Source organism: Rhodamnia argentea, chromosome 2 (genome assembly GCF_020921035.1).
Source record: "Rhodamnia argentea isolate NSW1041297 chromosome 2, ASM2092103v1, whole genome shotgun sequence".
NCBI lineage: Eukaryota > Viridiplantae > Streptophyta > Magnoliopsida > Myrtales > Myrtaceae > Rhodamnia > Rhodamnia argentea.
Genome location: NC_063151.1, coordinates 15738871 through 15762132, shown reverse-complemented (window position 1 = coordinate 15762132; position 23262 = coordinate 15738871). Strand labels below are relative to the sequence as shown.

Genomic DNA, 23262 nt, shown 5'->3' with positions numbered 1-23262 from the left:
CCTCGTGCATGATTTCTTAAATTGATTTGTGCCTTTTGTTCCTCGACCACTTCTAACCATGATCGCATCCTTTTCCCGCATTGATTTCCCCTGAATCACTCGAGTCGAGCCTCCAACATCACGCGTGCACCGGCCGAGCACCGGCCAGACCATTTTAGCCGTCATGAGCTCGATCTGAGCTCGAGGTAAGTTCTCTAATCTTTCTATTATGCTCGTGTATGAGTTAATTGCTTTGATTTGCTACGGATCTACATGTTCGAACTACGAGTTAATGTTCTGTGCTTAGTCCGATTCTCGTGATTTTATGGATGAAATGCTTTGATTCCGAGGTATGTGGATCTAGAGGTTAGATAGAGTCGTTCGCCGTTGGTTTGAGGCCTTTCCGGCGAGATCTCACCGTTGGATCTCGCCGGAGAGCTCTCAGGCGTCCATTCGGGCGTCGTCGCGAGGTAGGAGATGAAGGTGACATGGCGGTCAACAGGTCAAACGTCCTAGGTGGCATTCGGTGTTTGGTCCATGTCATCGCTGACTCAACCTAGTCGTTGGCGCGAATAGGCTGAGTTAGCCCCGATCCGACGGCTAGGAAAAATAGTTAGGTTTGATTTACGGCCGTCGGATCATATTTTTGTGTTTTCAAATATTAGTTTGTATTAGACAGAAAATAAAAACGAGGAAACGGCGCCGTTTTAGTTAGTGTTAGGCGACGTCGTTTGGCTTCAGAAGGAGTGAACGGTCGGGATTAGGTCTAGGTTAGGTCGTAGTCGTCCATTCACTTAGCAGATGCGGCGTCGTTTAAGACCAAGACCAAAAGCGTCGTCGTTTAGACTTTGATAGGAACGAACCGCTCGGATCTTGTTTCAGGTCTTAATCGTGGCCGTTCGGGATAATAGGAGGTGCGACGCCGTTTTAGCATAGAGAAGCCGACGGCCGGGATTAGATTTAGGCAAAATCGTGGCCGTTCATTTGTTTAAGGAGGACGGCGTCGTTTGAGTATGCGCACTAGTACGTCGTCGTTTCATTTAGGCTGGGATCGACGGCTGAGATTGATCCTGGAGATTGATCTCAGCCGTCCGTTCATTTTAGTTTATTCGGATATTTGGAAATTAGGTTTAGAAAATAAAAAAATATAGAAATAAATAGTAGAAATACACATACGGCACCGTATAGGTGTAGAGCGGGTCTCCGGGCGGTCGGACCGGGTTAGCCGGCCGTTGACCGGGTTGACCTGGTCCGGTTCTTTAATAAAAAATAATAAAAAATAAAAAGAAATTTCCAAAAATCCAAAAAATTTGCAAAAAAAATACTTAGAAAATTCATAAAAATTCCCGTATTTTCACAAAAAAATTTCTAAAAATTCCTAGATCGATTTGGGACTCATAAAGTCTGGATCGAAAATTTTGAGGCTTCGAGGGTCGATCTATGTCGATCCGAAAAATTCCTAATATTTTTAGAAAATAAATAAAAATTCCAAAAAAATAGAAAAAATTAGAAAAATTCCATAAAATCACAAAAAATGGGAAATGGCCACATTCAACTGGCCCGACCCCAATTTTGCGATTTTCGGGTCCCGAACTCCCAAAAATGACCATTTTACCCTTCCGGGCCTTCCGCCCCAAATTTTTACCAAATCACCCCGACACCCAAAATTGATTTTTGTGTGGGCCGATAGGGCCATTTTAGACATATCAAACCTTGATTGATTGATTTGTTTGCTTGTAATGATTTTGATTGCGCATTAATTTTTTCCGATTGTGATTGATTAGGATAGTAAATTCCCATCCGCATGAAAACTTAGAATTGTTAGGGCCTACCTCACCCGATATTACATCTGCATGAATTCTTAGGTTAGAAAAACAATCAACATCGGTAACCGAAAGGGCGTCAAATATGAAATTTGGCGTAACCAAGTCCCCGGACCCAAAATCTCTGGTTTTTGCGGAACCGAACGGTTTCTCCCGACCGCTCGGTAAGGTTTTCCGATCGTACCTTCCAATAAATCGATCGGTGGCGACTCCAAATTGCATATACACATCGCACATGCCACCCGACCACACAAGGTCAATTTCAATATTCGATAAATTTTACCCGACATCGCGATTCGAGTAATGAGTCTTGGGAGGGACCCGCGATCCTAGAAAATACCTCGCCGACAACCGGGGTTATGAAAAATTAAGGGATCGGCTCGTTAGCCCTATTCCGCCCGGAAAAAATTTTCGGAGGGTCGCGACAATGTCTTGGTTGAATTTCCATGGACCAGATGAACTACCTAACCCAACAAGTTGACCCGATGCATCTTTTTGCCTTTTCTCCACGTTCCCATAAGGATATTGCTTACATCTCTTTAAATGGTTAAGCATTGCAATTGTCCCATGCTTAAAAACAATAGAAGCCTCACAATATACACATTCGGCTTTACCTTGGCCATCAACTATCTCTTTAAAGTGATCCCACGCATTGGATCTCGTCGACCTCCTTTTATTTGTGCTAGAAGCTTCACTCATTGAATCCATCTACCAATAAAAGAACATCAGTTTCCATATCAAACTGAAATTTTTAATTTCTGCAACTACCAATATCATGTAAAGAAACCCAAAAGACCTGAATTTGAAAAAGACAACTTTACTAAAACTTTGCCAAGCATAAAATAGGTCTTATTCTGTAATAGAGTTAAGATATAGTGCATGAGATGACATTTAGCGAGTGGCATAGACTACCAATAAGACTATATCATCGGGATGCATTATGGGTGTCTGACATTGAAGGAAAACCACCGAAAAAATTGATAAATAGCCTAATAGTTTATTTGGGGAAGTGACCAAAGACAAATAAATTAACATGCAACAAGAAAGAACAAAACAGAACAATGAAGAATGCAGAACCACCAGATACTTTCTTTCCAAAACTAATGCTCGGTTGATGACTCATCTCCATATAGGGCTAAAATAGGAGAGAGTTTTCATTCCATTTTACCATTGCTCATCTCCACTTCCGTCGCTTGTAATCTTTTTTTTTTTGTGTGTGGCTAATATGGGTATCAAGTGCAGCATAAGAAGAGAAAAGCAAAGCTGCCCCCGTATGGTAATGAGAAGTGGTCTTACCAAGCTTTGTCCCAACAAGAACAATTGGGACACCAGGCGCGTAATGCTTCAGCTCGGGAATCCACTAGTAATGAAACCAAAGATACGATGCGTTTATCAAGAATGGAGAGAGAGAGAGAGAGAGAGAGAGAGAGAGAGAGAGAGAGAGAGAGAGAGAGAGAGAGAGAGAGCTTCATTTGTCTAACCTTCTTAGAGACATTTTCATAGCTAGCCTTGCTAATGAGAGAGAATGCTAGAATGAAAACATCCGCTCCACGATAACTCAAAGGTCTTAGTCTGTTGTAATCCTCCCATCCTGTTCCACACAAAAGAAGAATTAATCGAGGAGGCAAAAGCAAAATATCTAAGCTAACAAAGAAGACACGAGAGTCAAAGAAAATGACCTGCGGTATCCCACAGTCCCAGGTTCACAGTGGCTCCATTGACAACCACATTAGCACTAAAATTGTCGAAGATGAAATTAGTCACAGAAGCCCCTTTATGTCATATCGAGCGACATCACAGAAGCCCCTTTATGTCATTCGCCACGCTTTGGGTGTCCAGCACGGCTCCCGAAACCCCCTTTCTTGGCAGTCCCACGCAATATAAGCCGTTCTTTCCTTTCCACTTGTTCGGACAACTCGGCTTCACGATTCCATCGTCGTTCAAAAGGCAATCCCCTTCCTGTCCATCGGAAAGGAAAATGAAGCGAGAACTTACATGATCTGCTGTGTAACTTAAACTCTAGGTGAACAACCCTAAACCAAGAGCAAAATCGAACACATCAAACGCAAACCAAGCCAACCCAACACGGGAAACAAAGAAAGCACAAAAAGAAACGGGGAAATCAAAGGAAACCCTAGAAGCGCACCCACTGTCACCAAGAACGACGATCTTGAGCAATGTTCGCCGCACTGCGACACCAAGATACAGAGACAAACCGGTGTCGTCCTCTTGCACGTGTATCCGAACAAGAGAGAGTACGATGGAGATTGGAGAGTAGGCTCGTTCGAATGCAATGGAGATTGGAGAGTGCGATGGAGATTGGAAAGTAGGCGCTAGAGACGGAGACGACTAGACGAGAGACGAGAGACGAGACCTAAATTGATTTTTCAGAAGCCATCGTCGTTTTACTTTTGGGTTGCTATCGTCGTTTTACTTTTGGGCTTTTCATGGATCCATATTCACTAATTGAATCGAATCGTACCTGAACTAAAAATATCTGAACTGGAAATTTTTTTTTGGTTTTTTCTACTATTTGAACCAAAAATTGAACTAAACCGAAAGTATGCGAAATTTCGGTTCGGTTCGCCTCAATTCAATTTTTGGTTCAGTTTGTGGTGCGGTTTTGACACCCCTACAGTACCCGCACCCTAGAGGAGCAAACCGAAAAGATCGATTGAAATCGTTCGGGACGGTTCACGATACGATCGGTCCATCTCAATCATTTTGAATTTTCACAAAATCAAAAAGACATGTATTATTTGTATTGATCTATTTATTCATTCATCTTCAATTCGACGATTCGACCAAATATTAAGGCCCAGCCCATTAGTCTAAACCCAAGCAACAAAAAGCTTTGAACCGTTATCTTCACTTTGACAACCCCACCCTCCATCCAAAACCCAAGTCCCATCATCTTCAACCTTCGGCCACAAAAATTCCCTTCCCAGTCTCTCTCCACTCCCACGGCACAAGGAGCGAGAAAATGGCGCTCACCACCACATTCCTCCCAAGGAATCTCTCCCCACCATCCCTCGCCGTCAACAAGGTAAAAAGTTCGCCCCAAGAACTCAATAATCAATTCGAAAAATTTCCCGTTTAAAGCTCATTCGCAGCTCTTATCTGCTTCCGTTTACTTTGCTTTCGTTTTCCTTCTTGCAGGCGAAACCGCCGGCGAGGAGCAGCAATCTTATGCTGGTGAGCTGCAGGAAGAAGGACCTGCACCCGCAATTCTACGACGACGCCAAGGTGTACTGCAACGGCGAGCTCGTGATGACCACCGGCGGAACCCAGCAGGAGTACGTCGTCGATGTCTGGTCCGGAAACCACCCCTTCTACCTCGGCAACCGATCCGCCGTCCTCGTCGATGCCGACCAAGTCGAGAAATTCCGCAAGAGGTTTGGCGAGCTGTCGGATATCATGGAGATCCCCGTGCTCAAGGGCGAGATCATTGTGCCCTCGCGGCGCAAGTCGGCTAAGGGTGGTAAGAAGAAGTAGGGTTTCTTTGTCCTGTGCCTTTTCCAACTGAAATTGTAATTGAGCCCTTGTTTAGTTGTAATTGGATGAAATGGTTTTTGCTCTATCGAAAAGGGAAAAATTAAGAGTGGTTGATGCTGAGAATTCACTTGTTCTTGCTCCTTTATGTGATGCTCAATCCTGTTCCTTCAAATGCCTGTGAAGCATTATGGTCTTGATGCTGAGGGGGAATAATGTATTGGATGATTTTCTCACTTTGCGATACAAGGACTGGTCTTGGCCCTTGATTTGTCACTGATTGTAATTCAGTCCAAGAGTTACCGCAGTTGGAGTGGAAGAGAAGGCCGTGAGTTACGTGGAGGCACTTAGTACTGCAGAACGTATCTGCGATCTTCGGCTGACGTCTTAGTTTGAGTGTAGAATGAGGGTGAAAGAGAACTCGGGTTACTGATTGAATGCACTGTGAATGTTTAAAGATCTCTGGGAACTGCTACACTTGTTATGGGAGAGCATTTTGCGAGGTTTGATTTTGGGTAGATTTTGATGCTTGGGGGGATAAAGCGATGCTGAACGAGAACGTTTGGTTTATTCATATTTGCTGAATGTGTGTAGCGATTATTGGAGTCAAGTGAGTTTGTATCCTTTTAGATGTGCCCAAGAACGGATTGAGTAACATGGAGGAGACAACAATGGTTCACCTCTGAACTGAAACTACATCCTCTCAGCGTTCAGAGCCTGATGGAGCAGGTATTACTAGCGGAAGGTCCCCTGGAATGAAATTAGATATCGAATGGAGGAGAAATGGAACCTAAACACTTCAATTTATTTGTTTTGAGCAACAAAAGAAAGTAGGAATAGAAAAATGGACCATTATGTTTGTGGTGTCTGCTTTGCCATTTTGGTCATGGAGTAGGAAATAACTCTTCTTTGAGCAAATATATGACGTAGAGAAAAGTAAACTGCCTTAGAACTCCCCTTGATCTCTTTCTTTTAGCCAAGGAAAGGAGTGACCCTTCCCTCTTGCAAGTCCTCCTCCAGCAGGGATGGTAAAACCTTTCATCTTTTTAATGTCCATTGTTGATGAATCATTGCCCTGCAAAAACAGAGCGCACTGCCACTTGCTACACAACTAATTTGAGTAACAGTCAAGGGACTTTTAGTAGCTTGCCTTAGATTTTACAGATTCGTCGGGGAGCTTAAAAGCTTAGGACTGTGATGGTGGCAGTTCTTGTCACCAGTTGGAAGTAACTAAAGGGTGCCGAATCCTGGGAATTCAGCATGACAGGCTCCATGACTGGCACATTCGCAGTTTCTGCACTGGCCGTCACAACTTCCGGATTCCTCTCCATTCCACTGTGGCCATATCTGTGACCGAAGGAGCACATTTTTATGAGTCTCCAACAGGGATTGTGTTTGAGAAACCGCCAAAAAAAAAAAAAAAAAAAGGATTGTGAATCATTTAGCAGATGAGTGCACATGGACAACTTCAAGGGAGCTGGGAAAAGAAATAATCATCAAAAGGTATGGTTAAAGAAGACGGGCAACCTTACGCTCCTATAGAAGAGAGAAATAACTAACAAGAGGGAGTAAAAATTGGAGGTTTTTTATGAGACCCAAAAAAAAAAAAAAAACGCTTTGTATATAATTGGGATAAGTGCTAAAGTTTATTTTGTTTTGTAGGCGAAAAAGTATTATTCCTGAATTGCTATAGATATGATCTGATTTTCCAATATTTATATGTATATACTCCTTTCTTAAGAAACACGCCATAAAAAGGTGGGTTATTTGGGTGAATGTGAGTTTCTCATTGGTGTTAGGTTGGGTATCAGTTGCTTTTATTCCATTATATGAAGCTGAAAAAAAATTAAGAGCTAAACGGGTAAATTTAATCTAGACTCTATTTGATCATCTAAGCCCAATCTCTGTCACCGGTTTGACTGCTCAACTTTGAATAGGCCCCCTTAGGTATAGGGAGATTTGTACCGTGAGATTTTGGTTGGAGCTTGTAGGCATCCTCATCAAGCACGGCAATCAAGTAGTGCCGCTGAACGGTAGTGCCAAACACACTCACGGTCGCACAGGGCACTGCAGCATCTAAGAACGCTTGGTAACATGAGCGACATAGTTTCAACGTCTCAAGTACCGAGATGGCTTTATTTAGTTTATTATACGCTAAAACAGAGCACTATGCTCGGAACTGGCCATGGTAGTCCACTTGATCAACAATTGAAGCAACAAAAGCACGCGAATCCTGGGAACTGAGCATGGCACGCTCCGTTCCTCAGCACCTTCCCAGTTCCTGCACTGGCGGTCGCAGTTGCCAGAGTTCCCGCAAAACCCTGACCACGTTTGCTTCGCCCTGGCATAATTTTCCGTCCACCATGGCCATCTCTAGTTCTCTACATCATAAAACCGCAGAAACCGTTCACGAGGCTCAGTATAGTGACCGTACCTATTCGACACCCATTGGATTCACCTTCAGCGAGATTCCATATGGTGGCATAAGGTTGTGATCTTACCCGTCGAAATGAGGAGGAAAAAGGTGGAGAGCAGGAACAGAAAGCGAGCGAGCCGATTGCTCGTTAGCTTAGCCGTTTCCTAACTATCAGTTTGAGTTGAAACTTGTGGTGTCACTGGCGTGACTTCGTGCTAATTTATATCCATAGCCCACTTGATCAGATCACGCTCTCTCTCCGTCTCTTATTTTCAAAGATCAGCAGAATATTTTTGGACAAATGGGTCAGATTGCTTTTGGTTCTCTGCATGTAGGGTTTGAATTTTGTTCGAAGTTGACTTGGACCGGTCGAGAGAGATCGCTTGGAGAATATAAGAATGAACCAAAACTCCTGCCGGATTTCGCTGCACACGCGTGGCAATTATGCACATGACAAGCTTGTAATGCGACCGACATGATATCCCACGCATTAATAACGAGGAGATAGGGTTGCGAGCAACTGGACAGCGTTGGGCAGCCTGAGTTAGACTTGCTCAAATTTGTTGTATTCTATATCTACTAGGGCACGTTACCCGGAATGCTTAAATGTGAAATCATCATCTCACTGCATAGGAAATGATGTGGATGACTAGCCAATGAGGCGTCGGACAAGTTGGTGAGACGCTTGGGCCTTAGATAGTTAAACCGATGAGGTCCCAGATTCGACTCCTAGCGATTACGTCCTGCGGGACTTGCTTGGTTGTATTGGCAAAAACCCTTCCACCTCGAGCAATAGTCCATCATACATGAAAAACCTCGATTATAAAAAAAAAAATGTTGTGAATGACTAGAGTTTGGTTCAAACAACAAGATTATAAGTTGACTTGCTCATCAATTAACGTTCTTTTACCAAGCGTGAAGATAAGATCATCACATCCATCCACAACTCAGACAAAAGTCTCAGGACTAAGATTCTTCTTTTTAACGTGATAATGTTATCAATTAAGATTTGAGTATCCTTGTCATTTTGTAAATGTCACTATTTATGTCATTATGTTTCCTTTCTTTGCTCATTTTTTGGTTAATTTTCTTATTAGGCTATGTTTATTTCGCAAAAATGAATAATTTAAAAAATATTTTTCTACAAATAATCGCTTATTGAACAATGTTTTAGGTAATGAAGCCGTTAAAGATTATAAGAACTCTTTAATTAGTATAAAGTGGAAGCTCTTTTCCCATCTCTTGGAATGAGTTTCTTATCTCGTCACCAATGATTTATTTGCAATTTAACATAGTTTTGGGGAATATTATCAAAAAAGTTTTAAACCTATTGCACTTTTGCCAATTCGGTTATAAACTTTTCAATTTTGCCAATACAGTTCTAAATATTTTGCATTGTGCCAATTCGGTCTTAAACTTTTTTTATGCCACTTTAGTCTTAAACTTTTTGTATTTGTGTCAATTCGGTCTATACGGCAAATTTTGATCGGTTGGCGTTGATGTGGACGCTAGCATTGATATGGACGCTAGTATTGACGTGGACAATTTATTTTATTTTTATTTTAATATTCTTTTGAATTATTTTTTCTTTTTTTTTGCCCTTTCTTCTTCCTCTAGTTGATCACTGATGTTGACCGGCCAAAAGTGGGGGCTAGCCTTGCCCAACAACGGCGAGGCTCACCTAGGGCGGATCTAGGTGAGGCGACACCTCGCCATGGTTGGACAAGGCTATGGCGGCCGACATTCCACCTGATTTCACGATAAAGTGAATCTATGAGTGGACTAGAGTTTCGTTGGGTTCGAATTTATACAGAACGTGGGTTTGGGGGTTACCAAATTAAATGGTAGATTATTTGAGGTGCTGAGGGGATTAGGCATAGTGTTATTGAACGAATTGTCGAAAATTACCGAATCTTGACAATTTGCATGAATTAATTTGACGCGAGTTTGATTCACAAAATTGGGCGTGAAGCCCTTTTGATCCGACCCCTCCTTCTTTCATTTGTTTTCTCTCTCTCGCCCTCTCTCTCTGTCTTTTTCCCACGAACCCCCTTCACCTTGTGAGATCCACCCGTGGTAAACCCCCCGGTCCACTCTCTCTCTCTCTCTCTCTCTCTCTCGCTCGCGCACACGCGTGCGCGTTTGCGCAAACACACACGCACGCACGCACGCGCACACACACACATGGATACACACGGGCACGCGCGCGCGCATACACACACAGTAGCCCAATACCAATAAACCCATAAAGATCCCTCGGCTCCGGCACGGCCGCGCCATCACCTTCAATCGCCCACCACAGCTTACTATAGCCCTATGACGTCTCGAAATTTCGACGTCCATAAGATAAGTGGATTTGATGGATTTTAACTATGAATTCCAACTTGGTAAATAATATTGTATTTTTTAGGATTAAGGGACAATAATTGGATGTTGATTTATTCGTTTGAAATGGATATTGGATTAATCGGAGACGTCGGTCAGAAAGAATCGAGCTCGAGTAGTCTAACCGTTGTCGTGACCTGGGGCGGTTTTTCAAAGAATCCCGTTGATGAGCCGCGCTTCCGACCCGGTTGGCGGTGGATCTTGGTGCGCGGGTCCCTCCCAAGACTCATTACTTGAATTGCGAGGGGAAAGAGATATAGAAATCGAAATGGACCTTAGTGGGGTCGGGTGACATGTGCACGGTGTACATGCATATGGAGTCGCCACCGATCAATTTTTGGAGGGTATGATCGGGAACCCTATCGTGCGGTCGAGAGAAACCGTTCAATTCCACGAAAACTAGAGAAGTTGGTCCGGGGACTTGGTTACGCCGAGTTTCGAATCGACGTCCTTTCGATTCTTGAAGGTTAGTGATTTTCTAACCTAAGAATTCATGCAGATGATATTCAAAGCGAGGTAGGCTCTAACGATCTAGGGTTATCTTACAGACGGGAATTTCTATCATATCAATCACAATTAGAAAATTAAATGCCCAATCATGGATAATCACAATCAAACCAAGCAATCAAACGAGCACAACATGCTTAATACAACCCTATCAGCCCAAAGAAAGATCTAATTGAGTTCCGGGATGATTCGAAAAATTTTTGGGGCCAAGTGCCCGGAAGGGTAAAATGGTTATTTTGAAAGGTTCGGGACTCGAAAATCACAAAATAGGGTCGGGCCAGTTGAATGTGGCTATTTCCCATTTTTTGTGATTTTTTTAGAATTTTTTGGAATTTTTCTAATTTTTTTGGAATTTTTATTTATTTTTCGAAAATCAATAATTTTTCGGATCGATATAAATCGACCCTCGGAACTTCAAAATTTTTTGATCCGGACTATAAGAGTCCCGAATCGACCTAAACATTTTTTAGAAATTTTTTGGGAAAATCAGGGAATTTTTAAGGTTTTTTTTTATGAAATTTATTGAATTTTTTGGATTTTTAGAAAATATTTTTATGAATTTTTTATTAATTTTTTGGACCTGGTCAACGCCCGTTCAACCCGACCCTGACCCGACTTGGACTCGATCGACACTAAAATGACGCCGGATCCACTCATTTTGAATTTTTTGATTTTTTTTAAAAATGATTTTCTAATATCTGAAAATACAAAAATTAAACGGACGGCCACGATTAAACCTAGAAACGATCCCAGCCGTTCACTCAACCGTGCCCACGTGCGCCTCACCACACCATATCGTGCCTACCCACTGCATAAAACGACGTCGCATCACGCACGGACGAACGGCCGCGATTGAACCTGGACTCGATCTAGGTCGTTCATTCCTATTAAACCCGAAACGACGACGCATCAGACTCTATTCCTAAACGACGTTGCGTGCCTATTAACCTAAACGACACCATTTTTTATATATTTTTTTATTTTCTAACGGATAAACTAATTATCTAAAATTTCAAAATTCTAATCTAACGGCTCAAAATCAAACTAGCCTATTTTCCTCGACCGTTGGATTAATCCGACTCAGCCAACTCGCTCAATGGACGAGCCGACTTGGCTCTAGGCTGGACTAGTCACAGCCCGCTACCTCAAACGCTGACTTGTTGACCTGCTATGTAGACTTCATCTTCAACCTCTTGACGGCCCCTGGATGGATGGCTGACATTTCTCCGGCGAAATCTCGACGGAATGACACGAAACCACTTCCAATCAACTCGACTCAACGTGCAAATCAACATATCATAAAATCAAGCTATTTCATCGGTCAAATCACGAGCTATGAACCATGCACAGTCGGCTATCGCCGAGTTCGAACATGCAGAATTGAGCCAAATCAGATCAATTCATTCATACACGAGCATCATAGGAAGTTCAGGAAGCTTACCTCAAGCTCTGATTGAGCTCGCAATGGCTAGAAAAGCCTGGCCGGTGCTTGGCCGCACCGTGATATGTTGAAGGTTCGACTCGGGTATATCGAGCGAAATCAATGCAAAAACAAGGCGCGATCATGGTCGGTGATGTTCGATGATCAAAACGCACACACGAATTGAGATAATTATACTCGTGATAGCATGATGCCATGAACGTACGGAGAGAAGATCGATAAGTTAACTCACCATTTCTGAAGATCTCGAGCTAATTGGACTAGTACGATTGCTTCTCCAAGATGTTACCATACTTTTGGAAGTGGATTGGCACTTCATTTGGTCTGAATCGTCCGGCCGAACGACTCACAATCCGAGCTACGGCGAGCGACAATGGCCGTCGCGAGAGCCTCTCTCTCTACCTTTTTTCTCTTTCTCTCTCTATTCTGTTCCTCTGCGAGCACAAATGAGCCTCTCCTGCTTCGTGAAGCTTCTCGGCCCTTTTATACCAACTTTGAATTTTGGCGCATCGAGGAATAGCTTCGCCGACCTTCCTTCGCACGTGCCTAAGCGTGTGAAGAGGTCCAAACGGTGTCGAGGACGGAATATAATTCCGTTCAACTCCGTTTGGCACTCCGGCGATCTCAAAATGAGCTTGAATTTGTGTATTCTGCGAAGGTTGACTTTTTCGGGCCATCGTAGCTTTGATTGCCAATTCCGGTCACCTCCGGCGACCATTAGTTGTGCCACCGGTGTTAATCGACGCGGGCTGTTCCAACGAACAAAACGCCTCCCCATGTTCATCCAATTATCGTCAATCGATCATCCAATTTGGTCATTGAATCTCGGTCTTTAAACCTGCAAAAGTAGCGCGAGAGTTCGGGGGAAGACGACACTATTCAGGACCGGTTCAACCAGTCCGACCGGCGGTCAGACCGATCTGAACTAGTTCAGACTTGCAATTTTTGAAATTAATCCAAATCAGTGGGGAATTTTTGCAATTAAACCTCAAAATTGAATTCAAGGGCTCAAATACTATCTAGAAATGTGACTTTGCCCAAAATTTTTTACCAATTCTATAAAAACCCCAAATTTTTCAGAAATTGCAAATCGGGGAAAAGCTCAATCGAACGCCGAAATGATCAAATTAGATCAATGTTGCGACCCTCCCGAAATTATATATATATATATATCCGGGATGAATAGGGCTAACGAGCAGATCCCTTTTATATGGGTAACCTCGGTTGTCGGTGGGATTTTTAGGATCGCGGGTCTCTCCCAAGACCCATTACTCGAATTGCGATGTCGGAGAAAATTTCATCGAGATCGACCTTAGTGTGGTCGAGTGGCATGTGCGTAGTGTACATGCAATTTTGGAGTCGTCACCGATCAATTTATTGGAGAGTATGATCGGAAAACCCTACCGAGTGGTCGGGAGAAACCGTTCGGTTCTGCGAAAACCCGAGATTTTTGGGTCTTGGGACTTGGTTACACCGAGATTTTCATCGACGCCCTTTCGGTTACCGATGTCGAGTGATTTTCTAACCTATGAATTCATGCGAACGGACTTTCGGGTGAGGTATGCCCTAACGGTTCTAGGTATTCATGCAGATGGGAATTTTACTATTCTAACAGTCACAATCAGAAATTAAGAGCGCAATCAATATAATCGCACACAATCAAATCAATCAAGTGAACGAGTCTAATATGGCCATATCGGCCCACAGAAATGTCAAATTTGAGTTCCGGGGATAGCTCGGGAAAATTTGGGGCGGAAGGCCCAAAAGGGTAAAATGGTCATTTTTGGGGTTCGTGACCCGAAAATCACAAAATTTCGGTTTGGCCAGTTGAATGTGGCAATTTCCTATTTTTTGTGATTTTCCAGAATTTTTCTAATTTTTTCTATTTTTTTGGATTTTTTATTTATTTTCTAAAAAATTGGGAATTTTTCGGATCGACACAGATCGATTCTCAAAGTCTCAAAAATTTTCGATCCAGACTTTATGAGTCCCGAATCGATCTAGAAATTTTAGAAAATTTTTTGTGAAAATCAGGGTATTTTTATGAATTTTCTAAGTATTTTTACAAATTTTTTGGATTTTTGGAAAATTTCATTTATTTTTTATTTTTTTTATTAATATTCCGGACCGGGTCAACCCGGTCAAACCACCCTCAGACCTCTCTACACAAGAACGACGCCGCATCATATTTTCTATTATTTTTTGTGATTTTCTAAAATCATTTTCTAATATCCAAATATACTAAAAAAATGGACGGCTAATATCAATCTCAGATTTAATATCGGCCGTCGACTCGCCTTTCAGACAAAACGACGACACTTCGGTATATCTACACAAAACGACGCCGCATCTATTGATCAAACGGACGGTCACGATCTGATCTTGGATCTAATTTGAGCCATCGCCGCACCTAGACCAAAACGACGCCGCTTCACTTATAACTACGAGCGGCCGAGATTGACTTCGAACTTAATCGGACTTGTCCATTCTTCCTGCGGCTAAAACGACGCCGCACACCTTAGACTAAACGGCACCGTTTTGATTTTTTATTTTCTATCTAATATATCTAATATCCGAAAATAAGAAAATGCTAATCCAACGGCCCTAAATCAAATCAGTCGAATTATCCTAACCGTTAGATCTATGCCGAGTCGGCTCGCTCGCGCTAACGGCCGAGCTGACTCGGCACGAGTTGGACCAATCACAATGTGACACCTAAGCCCTTTGACTCGTTTGACTCGCCACGTCGGTCGTCTTCTTCCCATCGACGACAACAAATGAACGGCCGAGAGCTCTCCGGCGAGATCCAACGGTGAGATCTCGCTGGAATGGCCTCAAACCAACGCCGGTCGACTCGATCTAACCTCTAGATTAACATATCTCAGAATCAAAGCATTTCATCCATAAAATCAACAGAAATCGAGCTCACACAGTTTCGGCATTGTCAAGTTCAAGCACGCAATATAGAGCATAACAGGTCGATTCATTCATAAGCGAGCATAATCAAGAACTGAGAACACTTACCTCGAGCTTCGATTGAGCTCGCAAGGGCTATAAAGGCATGACCAACGCTCGGCCGGATCGGGATATGTGGAAGGCTTGACTCGAGGTAATCGCGTGAAATCAATGCACAATGGAGATGCGATGGTGATCGGTGATGCTCGGGGATAAAAACGCACACATCAATTGACAGAATCATGCTTGGGAAGTCGAGATGCCATGATCGCACAGTAACAACGCTCGAAGCTCGACTTACCGTTTTTAGAGATCTCGGGCCGAATGAGCTGGCTCGATCGACTCTTGGAGGTGCGGACAAGCTTCCTACGGCGGTGCGATGCTCTGATTTGGCCTGGATTGGCAGAGACGAAGTTTGGAAGCCTCGATCCGCAACTCTGGTTATGGCCTCGCGAGAACATCTCTCTCTTGCTTTCTCTCTCTTTCTCTCTCTATTCTCTTGCGTATGGCGAGCACAATGAGCCTCTTCCTTTCCAGAACCTTCCCGAGCTATTTATACTCATTTTCGAATTTGGGCGCGCACGGGCATGAGTTGGCCAAGGGGTTCTCACGTTCGCCCACGTGAATTTTGGCTCGCCGAATGGTGACGGAATCATTAGGATTCCGTCCCGGTCCGTTAAGCCTTCAATCGTTCACAAACGAGCGCAAATTTGTCATTGTCTTGAAAATGTTGACTTTCGGAAGCCGGGGGCCTCGACCGTTGATTCCGCCGTGCTCCGGCGGTCATTGGCCGTGCCGCCGGTGGCGATCGACGCCTCTTGACCTGCACAACAAAAGCCCCACCATAATTGAATCAATTAGGATCGAATTGCCCTCTAATTTGATCATTGAAACTCGACATTCAAACCTGCAATTCGCGCGATTACGTGAGGAAGATGACATCGTGCTGGACCGGTTCGACCGGTTTGACCGGCGATCGGACCGGTCCGAACCGGTTCGGAAAGTGAATTTCGCACAATTTTCAAAATTAAACAAAATTGGTGGGGAATTTTTGCAATTAAACTTCAAAATTGAACTTAGGGGCTTGGATATTACCTAGAAATGCAATTTTTCCCAAAAGTTCTTATCAATTTGCACAAAAACCCCAAATTTTTCTAAAATCCCAAATTGGGGAAATGTTCTATTGAGTGTCAATTTGATTAAATTGGACCATGGGATCTATGCCAATTGATTCAGAGTGTGTAAAAACCTAGGGGGACGGTCCAATTTTGCCACGAAAGTCTCTCAATTAAAAGTAATTTCGAAAATTGGCAAGTTGAGGGACTAAATTGCAAAGAATTTTAGGGATTTTTGTGCAATTCGCGCAATTGAGGGTGTAATTGATCAAATTGAAGTTCAAAGGGACTACAATTGAATGTCTAGACCTAAAATGTGCAAAAATTGCAAATAAAAAGACTCAATTTTTATTTTTTATGTAAATCCAACCCTAAGTATTATGAAGAAACACCTAAAATTGGATTCAATTTTTGATTTTTTATGAGGTCAATATGAGAAGAGAATTAAAATAAAAATATTGGACATTTTTCTGTATTTTTGTGACCTCGAAAAGTATTTTTTATGAATTTTATAATATTTTTATATTTTCCAAAAATATTTAAAAATGTGAAAAATATGAAAAATTATTTTTTGTTCAAAATTGGTTCCTTAAGCTTGGCCAAGGTTTCCAATGTTGAATTTTAATTTTTTATTTTTTTTGTGAATTTTTGGGAATTTTTAGAAAATTATACTAAAAGAAAATTGATTAAAAATCGGGTGTCAATAGCTGCCCCTCTTTGAAAGTAATCTCGATTAGAGATTGCTTTCAAAGACAATGTGACACTTGGATCCTTAATCGACTCTGCTGGGGAAAAATCTAAAGAAAGTTAATCTTAACATTCAATTGCCTTACCTTTATCGTTAAAGCTCTAACTCCGCGGGGAATTATTCCAACTCATGCCCATTTTATGTGAAAGAGAGATGAGAAGAGAGAGACTTACCTGTAGCTCACCTGTTTGTGTTACGAGATTTGTTGATCTAAGGTTGAGAGAATAAGTGCATGGAATTACCTTTGAATGGTTCGCGAGATTTTGTGATGGTCGGCGTTAGTGCGGTGTCAAGCGATGGTTTGAAGATTTGGAAGAAAGGTTCACCCTTGTAGCAAATGGGTTTTACCTATTAAAATGAGATTGGCTATCCTCTAGGAAGGGACTCACCATCTAAAATGCAGATCGGTTATCCTCTAGGAAGGGACTCACCGTCCGGAAAAGAGGTTCATCCTTGTAACAAAGGGGTTTCACCTATTAAAATGAGATTGGCTATCCTATAGGAAGGGACTCACCATCTAAAATGCAGATCGGTTATCCTCTAGGAAGGGACTCACCGTCCGGAAGAGAGGTTCACCCTTGTAACAAAGGGGTTTCACCTATTAAAATGAGATTGGCTATCCTCTAGGAAGGGACTCACCATCTAAAATGCAGATCGGTTATCCTCTAGGAAGGGACTCACTGTCGGGAAGAGAGGTTCACCCTTGTAACAAAGGAGTTTCACCTAAATGAGATTGGCTATCCTCTAGGAAGGGACTCACCATCTAAAATGCAGATCGGTTATCCTCTAGGAAGGGACTCACCGTGCGGAAGAGAGGTTCACCCTTATAACAAAGTGGTTTCACCTATTAAAATGAGATTGGCTATCCTCTAGGAAGGGACTCACCATCTAAAATGCAGATCGGTTATCCTCTAGGAAGGGACTCACCCTCCGGAAGAGAGGTTCATCCTTGTAACAAAGGGGTTTCACCTATTAAAATGAGATTGTCTATCCTCTAGGAAGGGACTCACCATCTAAAAGGCGGATCGGTTATCCTCTAGGAAGGGACTCACCGTGCGGAAGAGAGGTTCACCCTTGTAACAAAGGGGTTTCACCTATTAAAATGAGATTGGCTATCCTCTAGGAAGGGACTCGCCATTTAAAATGGGTTGGCTATCCACTGGGGATTCACTTGTTAAAAGAGGAGGGTGCCATCCGAGGACCTAGGTTTACTAGTATACCTACAGAAGCTCAAACCCTATTTTCAAATTTTTCAAAGGAGAGGGTGCCATCCGGGGACCTAGGTCTACTAGTGTACCTACAGAAACTCAAACCCTATTTTCAAATTTTCAAAGGAGAGGGTGCCATCCGAGGACCTAGGTTTACTAGTGTACCTACAGAAGCTCTAACCCTATTTTCAAATTTTTCAAAGGAGAGGGTGCCATCTAAGGACCTAGGTTTACTAGTGTACCTACAGAAGCTCAAACCCTATTTTCAAATTTTTCAAAGGAGATGGTGCCATCTGAGGACCTAGGATTACTAGAGAACCTACAGAAGCTCAAACCCTATTTACAAATTTCAAAGTTGAGGATCCGAGGACCTGGAGATGCCGGAAGACCCGCAGAAAATCCAAGTTAATCAAATCTTTAAAATGTAACTTTTCCGAGGATTTGGAATCACCGGGGAACCTGCGGAAAGTTCAACCAAACATCATTAGAATGACAATTTTAAGTTACGGGGAGAAACTTAAGAATTCCAAGCAAAGTTTCCAAAGTGTATTTGTGAAAGAAACATATCTAATCACAAGTTCAACTTTTCACTGGGGATGGATTTTGAATGACACATTAAGAGTGTTCTATAAAAATGTTGTTTTAAAAGTCTTTCAAAAGGATCTTCCTTCATCCAAGAGGGCTTCTCACCATTTTGGGAAAGCTTTTCTTAAAATTCAAATCCGCTTACAGGAAACCTAACCTTGAGGTTTCGGGATCATTCGAGATGCATACAATCTGACTAATCGGAGAAGGCATTTTAAAAGGGACCGTAATTCAGGCCGGGTCAAAGGCTTATCAAAGGATATTCATTTTGAGGCTTAGAAACGAACCTTGATAAAAAATAGCTTCTTCGGGTCTACAAGTCAAGAACCACGAAGACATGATAAAACATGATTGTACTTACCTCTTTAAGCGGTAGTTTCCTGTATGATTTCTCGCATCAACTCGAAACACCTCTTAGATCAGAAAAGTTTTCGTGACAGGTTGTATCTTGGTTTAGGGTGAGCTTTTTAAGAAAGACCATTTTTCAAAAGAGGGGTGAACTTGGGTGATCACCTTGATATTTTAACTAGCATTCATTTGCTTTTGTGGAATTTTCATGATCGGCTTTCTTCGACTTGTTTTGAGAATTTTCCTCTTTTTATCTTGATTTTTCAAACTTTGCCCTTTTTCAGGGCGCTTTTCATGGGCTTTGGCCTTGCTTTTACCAGGCACTTTGCTCTTTTCAGCCCTTTTGTTTCTCGTCATTTTGCATTGATTGACTCTTTTGGAGACCAGGTTACAAAATTCTTCCAATTATGCTTTTGACTTGTTGCTGGTAATTCCTTCGCTTTGCCCCAGTGTAAGGTGGTGATCACCAACAATGGTTTAGAAATGAATAATAAAGGCTCAAATTGGCTTAACAAAGGATAAGGTGTTTGGGGATATAGAAGTGAAGCGCTTTCCTTCACTTTGAGGTGTTCCAAGCCTCTGCTAGAAATCACCTGAAGTTATCACAAAAAGATTGATGCGAGTTAGCACAATAAAGTCTTACCTTGATCTTTTCTCCAAGGAATCATCCAATGAACCTCCAAATATGCCCCGGTGTGGGGTGGTTCTTGACAGGGTTATATCCAGAAAATTCTCCCTTTTTGGTTCAGAGTGGTTGTCAAGGGATATAAATGTGTATGGATAATTTTGAAATGGAAATACCTTTTGTCATTTCAATCCATGTAATCATCACGAATGATCCCTACATCCCGAGATTAAGCTTTTTCGCTCTATCACTCTCACTCATCACTCAAGTGTATCGGAGACGTGTTTAAGGACAAGGCTTACCTCTTTTCATCCGAAAGATCATTCTTTTGAAAAGCTTTCAAAACATGCCCTTTTATAGAAACTTAGGGCGTTTCATCAAAATTGATCATTTGCAAAATTTTTCACTAAAAGGTGTATTCAAAAGATGTTTCTGAAACTTGAAAGGAATGTTTCTTTGAAAGGGCCTTGTGGCTTTACAAATCCAGGTTTTTCAATTTCAAACACAACGGTGCACGAACATACTTCATAAAAGAGGAGGACCTCAAACCTGTCTTCTTCAAATGTTGGCTTACGCTTCCTGTAAAAATAAAAGGAAACAATCATTTCAAAGATATTCAAAGTTTTAAATCCCGAAGCGACTTCTTCCTATCTCCTTCGGATGTTGATTCCTGTTTCCTGCATAAAAAAAAAGGAAACAATTAGTCAAAGATATCCAAAATTTAAAATCCTGAAGCGACTTCCTCCTATCTCCTTCGGATGTTGATTCCTGTTTCCTGCATAAACAAAAGGAATCAGTCAATTAAAGATGTTCAAAATTTTAAATCCCAAAGTAGCTTCTTGTTTGATCCATTGCTCTACAGGATTCTTCATGACTCCTGGTTCACCTGTAAAATACAAACATATGCAAATGCATGTATGCAAATGTCATGCGAATGCAAAATTTTATGCGACTCGGATCTGCTCATCAATCGCTTTGAAGCTTGATTTTATTTCAAGGATAATATCTCTTCACAGCGTCTGCATTTACTAGACTTGCTAATTCTTCTCCATCCACGTTTACAAGAATAAGAGCTCCCCCGGATAAGACCTTCTGAATCACGTAGGGGCCTTCATAATTTGGCGTAAATTTGCCTCTTGGGTATTGAGCATTTGGGAGCATTTTCTTCACAATTAGCATCCCCGCTTCAAAATTTCTGGGCTTTACTTTCTTGTTAAAAGCCCTGGCTACTTTCTTCCGGTAGCTTTGACCATAGCAGATAGCCTTCAATCGTTTTTCATCAATCAAATTCAACTGTTCGTGTCTCCGCCGGTTCCACTCATCCTCTGTGAGTTCTACTTGAGACAAGATCCTTAAAGAGGGGATTTCCACCTCTACTGGTAGGACTGCTTCCATACCGTATACCAAGGAATAAGGAGTTGCTCCAGTTGAAGTGCGAATCGAAGTTCGATAGGCCATGAGAGCATATGGCAATCTCTCATGCCGGTCTCGATATTTCTCGGCAGTTTTGGCCAATATCTTCTTGATGTTCTTGTTTGCCGCTTCCACGGCTCCATTCATTTGTGGGCGGTAAGGCGAAGAATTAAGGTATCGTACCTTAAATTGTTCCAATAAGTGGTCAACTACCTTGTTGTTCAAATTGGAGCCATTGTCCGTAATGATGGCTCTTGGAACTCCATATCTTGATATGATATCTCGCTTGATGAATTTAGCCACACTATTTGCGGTGGCGTTGGCATATGAACTGGTGTCAATCCACTTGGTGAAGTAGTCAATAGCCACTAGAATAAAGTGATGTCCGTTGGAGGCCTTTGGGTTAATGGGACCAATCATATCAATTCCCTACATAGAAAATGGCCATGGTTCTGACATCTGATGTAGTTCAATTGGCGGCGCATTTATCTTGTCGCCGTATATTTGGCATTGATGACAGGATCTCACATGTTGATTGCAATCTGACTCGATAGTCATCCGGTAATATCCGAGTCTCATGATCTTCTTGGCGAGGAGGTGACCATTCATATGCGGCCCACATTTTCCTTCATGAATCTCTTTCATAATGAGATTTGCTTCTTTGGAGTTTACGCACCTCGGTAGGACTTAGTCAAATGATCTCTTATACATGATCTGTCCACTAAGGAAAAATTTTGATGCGATCTTGCTGATGTATTTCTTATCTTCCGGTTGATCGCCTTGCGGGAATTCGCCCTTCAGCAGATAATTTTTGATGTCATGATACCACGGTTCTTCATTGGGTTCTTCTTCAATGACCATGTAGTAAGCGGGTTGATCAAGGATGTCAATTCTTAACGGTTCTATCTCAAGGCCATCATGTACTTGTAACATGGCTGATAATGTGGCCAAAGTATCAGCAAAATGATTCCGAGTTCTTGGTAGATACTCAAAAGTAATCTCCTCAAAATGTTGGATCAGCTCTTCAAGGTATTTATGATAAGGGATAAGCTTGGGATCTTTTGTCTTCCACTCCCCTTGGGTTTGTAAAATGATTAACATGGAATCTCCATATACCAATAGCTTCTTTACCTTTAATGAGATGGCCAATTGTAATCCAAGTATGCATGCCTCATATTCAGAAATGTTGTTGGTGCACGGGAATACCAACTTGGCTGAAACTGGATAATGTTGATCTTCGGGGGATATCGGAACCGCCCCGGTGCCCGATCCAGTGAGATTTACTGCGCCATCAAAGTACATTGTCCACTTGTCTTCAGATATATTCAAAATTTGACCTCCCTTGTTTTGCTTTGAAATGTCTTTAGGAGGATTTTCAGCTAGCATATCAACAATTGCTCTTCCCTTGACAGATTTTTGGGGATAGGTTATGATGTCAAATTCCGAAAGCACTACCTGCCATTTGGCCATTTTTCCTAATAATGCTGGTTTCTCCAAGAGATATTTGATAGGGTCATTTTCGGTGACCGATTGAATATGATAATGCGGGGTATACTGTCTTAATTTGTGGAGGACCCAAACCAATGCTACGCAAGTCCTTTCCATTGATGAGTGCTTAGCTTCAGATGCTGTGAATTTTTTGCTCAAATAATAGATGGCTTGTTCCTTTCGATCATTGGGATTAGTTTGAGCTAATAAAGCTCCCAAGGATTCATCATGAACTGTCGGATATAGAGTTAAAAGAACATTAGGGATATGAGGTACCAATACTGGAGGTTGTACCAAGTATTCTTTGATCTTTTCAAACGCTTGCTGACACTCTGAATCCCATTTCACTTTCGCGCCTTTCTTAAGAAGCTTGAAAAAGGGTTTCGCCGTTTCTAACAGCTGCGATATGAATCTGGATATATAATTCAATCTTCCAAGTAGACCCCTCACTTCTTTAATAGTGGAAGGAGTCCCTATTTCCCATATAGCTTTGACTTTGGAGGGGTCGATTTCGATTTCACAACTACTTACGACAAATCCAAGCAGTTTTCCGGATCTTGTGCCAAATACGCATTTCGCAGGATTTAGCTTAAGTTTATACTTTCTCAATCGATTAAATAATTTCCTCAGCACCTGAACATGATCTTCTCCAGGTCTGGATTTGGCGATCATATCATCCACATAAACCTCCATCTTCTTATGTATCATGTCATGAAAAAGGGTCACCATAGCCC

At 42.1% G+C, this 23262-nt stretch overlaps 2 protein-coding genes across 2 annotated transcripts; one reads left to right on the top strand and one right to left on the bottom strand.

The window, feature by feature from the left end:
* Positions 1-2976: 2976 nt before the first annotated feature.
* On the bottom strand, positions 2977-4716 carry LOC115729113 (rac-like GTP-binding protein RHO1). Its single transcript, XM_048273450.1, has 4 exons — positions 4689-4716; positions 3482-3574; positions 3284-3393; positions 2977-3162 (listed from the first exon to the last, which is right to left on the bottom strand). Exons 1-4 carry the CDS (start codon positions 4714-4716, stop codon positions 2977-2979), a joined length of 417 nt encoding a protein of 138 aa, XP_048129407.1.
* LOC115728738 (50S ribosomal protein L31, chloroplastic) lies at positions 4683-5422 on the top strand. The gene is made up of 2 exons (XM_030659106.2): positions 4683-4848; positions 4962-5422. The coding sequence occupies exons 1-2, from the start codon at positions 4786-4788 to the stop codon at positions 5295-5297; spliced, it is 399 nt and encodes a 132-aa protein (XP_030514966.2). The 5' UTR covers positions 4683-4785; the 3' UTR covers positions 5298-5422.
* Positions 5423-23262: the final 17840 nt, after the last annotated feature.